This window comes from Punica granatum, chromosome 1, assembly GCF_007655135.1.
Source record: "Punica granatum isolate Tunisia-2019 chromosome 1, ASM765513v2, whole genome shotgun sequence".
Lineage (NCBI taxonomy): Eukaryota > Viridiplantae > Streptophyta > Magnoliopsida > Myrtales > Lythraceae > Punica > Punica granatum.
This window is the reverse complement of record NC_045127.1, coordinates 1,985,941-1,989,585: the sequence shown is the minus strand read 5'-3', so window position 1 is coordinate 1,989,585 and position 3,645 is coordinate 1,985,941. Positions and strand designations below refer to the sequence as shown.

Here is a 3,645-nt window from a genome sequence, read left to right as displayed (position 1 = left end):
ATCGAATACATACAATTCCAAAACTCATCATTAACGAGCACAAAGGGTCATCTCGCCAGGCTGGTGAAATTCCTTTTTGTTCATTTTCTACGTCATAAACGGGTTGTCTGAGAAATGAGAATGTCATCTCTCGCCCACTTTCCGAGTCTCAACAAAATTCATATGAGTACTAAAAAAAAAATATTTATTTTTTTCAATTACAAGGAAGTTCATGTGTTTTAATACAAAAATATAGAAATTTTAATCACTAATTAAAGGGGCATGGTCACACGGTAGTTTCACAATAAGAATTGAACCTAAAGTTTCTTAGTTGACAGCCGATAATGTGCGTTACTATATTACACCCTCTTTTCGAAATTAAAGTTTCTTAGTTGACAGCCGATAATGTGCGTTACTATATTACACCCTCTTTTCGAAATTAGTGGAATTTAATTTCCACTCCAAGTGTGGAAAACTAAAGCTGACCAAACCACGTGATATGAAATTGAGGGCTCTTGATTCCTTGACTTATTTTTTGTTGGCTATTTTCATGTATTATACATCAGTATATATGTTCAAATTCATTATCATTGCTCTTTCTATGAGAATAATCAATTTAATTTCCAATTATATATAATTGGATTTGAAGTAACACCCTATGAGGAAAAATGAATTTAAAGAAAATTACTCTAATGATATCATAGTTAGAAACATAAACTGAAATATACCTAGACATATATTGTTCAAACACCTCACAGCTTTTCTTTTGTCTGGCTTGCTAATTACAAAGCAATTGAGATTTTCCCCTTCATGTCGAGCTCTTAGCCATTATGCAAAAAAGAAGAGTTCTTGCCATTTCGCAAGAACAAACAAAGGGGGACTTTTTTTTTTTTTTTGGGGGGGGGGAGTAGGAAACAAAGAGGGGAATTTAAGGAGAAGTCTTCGTGCATGACAAGTCGAAGTGTGTATATATATATATTGGTGGTCAATAATTAACTTTCACTCCAGTTCTTGATAGCTTGTAAGACTGTTTCTTTCACCATTTGAGCATCTATTCCATCCTTGTCTTGATCCTAGGGGAAAAAAATGAAAAAAGTACATCAGTAAACTAAATAAAATCTGTAAATATACATATATATGTACTTTTACGCAGTGTATGTTGGAAAATAATTCTCCGTGAGACGTTGCGAGCGATTTGACAATGGTTATTACTGGCGAAAGAAACTAAAAAGTCCACGGTAAAGTCTAGCTAAATTTTTCTTTTTTTCAATGGAGATAAGTAAAGTCTATGTAAAGTCACTTAGGGCTTTGAAAGGTCTCGACAAATTAATTGAGTGGGTTCTAAATGCTTGACTAACTCGCGACGATGAGTAGCAACAGTCAACAAAAAGTATCAGTCAACAACTGATCATTCTTCAGATTTCCACAGCTCCTAAACATTAGTCAATGAATATTTCATCAGCTTAGAGAAATTACTTCATCAATGAGAATGACGAAGAACTTCTATCCAATAATTGAAGTCAGAAACTACTACTTTTTATTCAACAATCAAGTACCTAAGAAATTTTACGTGCGTTAGGGGAAAAAAAATGCATTACGAGCTACCACAATGTCTGTATTCGCTGTCATGGATAAATTGATCGAGAAGTGACACACACAATAATGTTTTAAGATAGGTGAACTTACTTCTCCTCCCACGGCTTCTAAGTGGAAGCTATCTGTGCAAGAAACGGTAGCATCCAAAACATCAAGCCCCATCTCTTCAAAGGCTTCCAAAATCGATACCAGCAACCCTGGGCAATCCTTTTCTGAGTGTACGTTTATGCGAAATCCTCCTGTATCTAGGGTTTCGACATCGACCTCCTGACATACATATATATACACATATATATATATATATATCATTCCGGTTAATGTGTATAGGACATACTGATGAGTGGAATAATACCTAGCCATTTATACTGTTATATACATGGATAGATAGATAGATAGATAGATAGATAGATAGATAGATAGATAGGTAAGGATGATATATAAATGAACATATGTATACCATGGGTAGATTCTGATCGGATGAAGTTGTGCCTGAACTATCTATCTCTTGGTTGAGCGTTTCCACCTTCTCCTTCAACTCCTCAATGTAAGTAGCTGCATCTACTATGATTGAGGTCGTATTTACCTGCAAAACTACGCAAAAAGTTTAAAGCAGAGTCTCGATCCATAAGCAATTAATTAATCACACTTAGATGTGAATCATCCTAATTAACCAAATCGAAATTCTTTCTTCTTTTCTTTTATTTGGCGGCTCTCAGTTCTTTTCACCAAACCTCTGGATAGATATACAACGTTGCACGTTTTACGAGATGGGACAATGATTTTTCTACAGTGGATTGTCGATTTCATCGCAACTTTCGAAGTGGCTTGCGGCTAAATGTAGATATATAATTACATTAATTAAAACTCATCCAGATCTTACCTATGACGATGATCTTCATCAGCTTATCCATTCCATCGAGTAAGAACATCATATAACTATAACTAATGTTAGCGGATCTTGAATACATATTAATACGCGCGCGCGCGCACACACATATATATATAACAAACTCGATCGATATTCTAGTTCCCCTATACTTTTAATTCTACAATTGAAATCAAATTGCTACGAAAATTAATTAACTCGAAACCGAAAAGGGCCAGGAATCGCTCTACTACCTGGAGATCCTCGTATATATTTACACATATGTTCTCTCTAATTAAAATAAGATATGAGAAGAAACGTATGACTTCACAATAGAACATATATATACAAGAGAGAATCTATAATATCGCAAGGTGATCATAAATCAAAATATTACCGAAGTGGAGTGAGTTGCAGCACGGAGTTGTTGAAACTTTTCATACAGCGCTGCTCGCTTGTGGTCTCGAGAAGACATAGATTATATAGGCTAGCTCTCGAATTCTCGCTCTTCTTCTTCTTCTTTCTTCCTTCCCCGTCTGAGTGCTCTTTCTGGGTTGCTTCTCTGCTCCAATCACCTGGAGACTAAGGAGACGGCTATTTATGTAGCAGAGAGAGAGCGAGAGAGAGAGAGAGAGAGAGAGAGAGAGAGAGATGAGGGAGCTCGCAAACCTAACGCAATGTGATGGTTGGTTTGTTTTCTTGCACGAGGGGACTCAGCTTCTCTGTGCAATCACAATAATATAATACTGTCACTTCCTAATATACATATAGTGCACCTGCCGTAGTTAATTACCACTTTACCCTTGGTAACCATGGACTAAAAATGAAATTGTAATTCCGCCCCAGAATGATTGTAGGAGGCAAATTTTGCCCCATCTCCCACCCAAAAAAAAAAAAGGAAACAAAAAGAAAAGAAAAGGTAAGTGGTAAATTTTGTGGATTTTAAGGAAGGGAATATTGGAGGAGATTGAATGACGTACATATGCAAATATTTGAGTTTGTATATACCTTCCATTATTTCTATCATATATCAATGCCCCAAGGATCATTATAACTGTTATGTGTAACATAGGGTCATAATGAGGAAGGAGTGCAATGAGACAAGTGTCAACTTAGAATTTAAAGGTTCTGAATTTGATTTTCACCATTGAGACTTACAAAATAAATGTTCATCAAATGTTATTCATTCACTATAGACAAGTAAC

The 3,645-nt window shown here is 35.6% G+C and overlaps 1 protein-coding gene across 3 annotated transcripts; it reads right to left on the bottom strand.

Moving 5' to 3' along the window:
* Positions 1–648: 648 nt before the first annotated feature.
* Positions 649–3,244, bottom strand: LOC116193008 (transcription factor SCREAM2-like). 3 transcript variants are annotated; one of them, XM_031521728.1, is made up of 5 exons: positions 3,110–3,244; positions 2,838–3,022; positions 2,033–2,158; positions 1,666–1,842; positions 649–1,052 (listed from the first exon to the last, which is right to left on the bottom strand). In XM_031521728.1, the coding sequence occupies exons 2-5, from the start codon at positions 2,913–2,915 to the stop codon at positions 972–974; spliced, it is 462 nt and encodes a 153-aa protein (XP_031377588.1). In that variant the 5' UTR covers positions 2,916–3,022; positions 3,110–3,244; the 3' UTR covers positions 649–971. The 3 variants fall into 3 exon arrangements, with proteins under 3 accessions (XP_031377588.1, XP_031377586.1, XP_031377589.1); XM_031521726.1 differs by adding an exon at positions 2,456–2,511 and having other exon boundaries at positions 2,033–2,166; positions 2,838–3,162; XM_031521729.1 differs by having other exon boundaries at positions 2,838–3,015; positions 3,110–3,125.
* Between the last annotated feature and the right edge of the window lie 401 nt (positions 3,245–3,645).

Bases quoted from the DNA above. Each gene is read 5' to 3' on its own strand.
- LOC116193008 (XM_031521726.1), bottom strand. From the start codon at position 2,881: ATGAAAAGTTTCAACAACTCCGTGCTGCAACTCACTCCACTTCG. The intron at 2,512-2,837 runs GTAATATTTTGA...CATTAGTTATAG, and splicing joins CTGCAACTCACTCCACTTCG to TTATATGATGTTCTTACTCG. The intron at 1,053-1,665 runs GTAAGTTCACCT...TTTTTCCCCTAG, and splicing joins TAGAAGCCGTGGGAGGAGAA to GATCAAGACAAGGATGGAAT.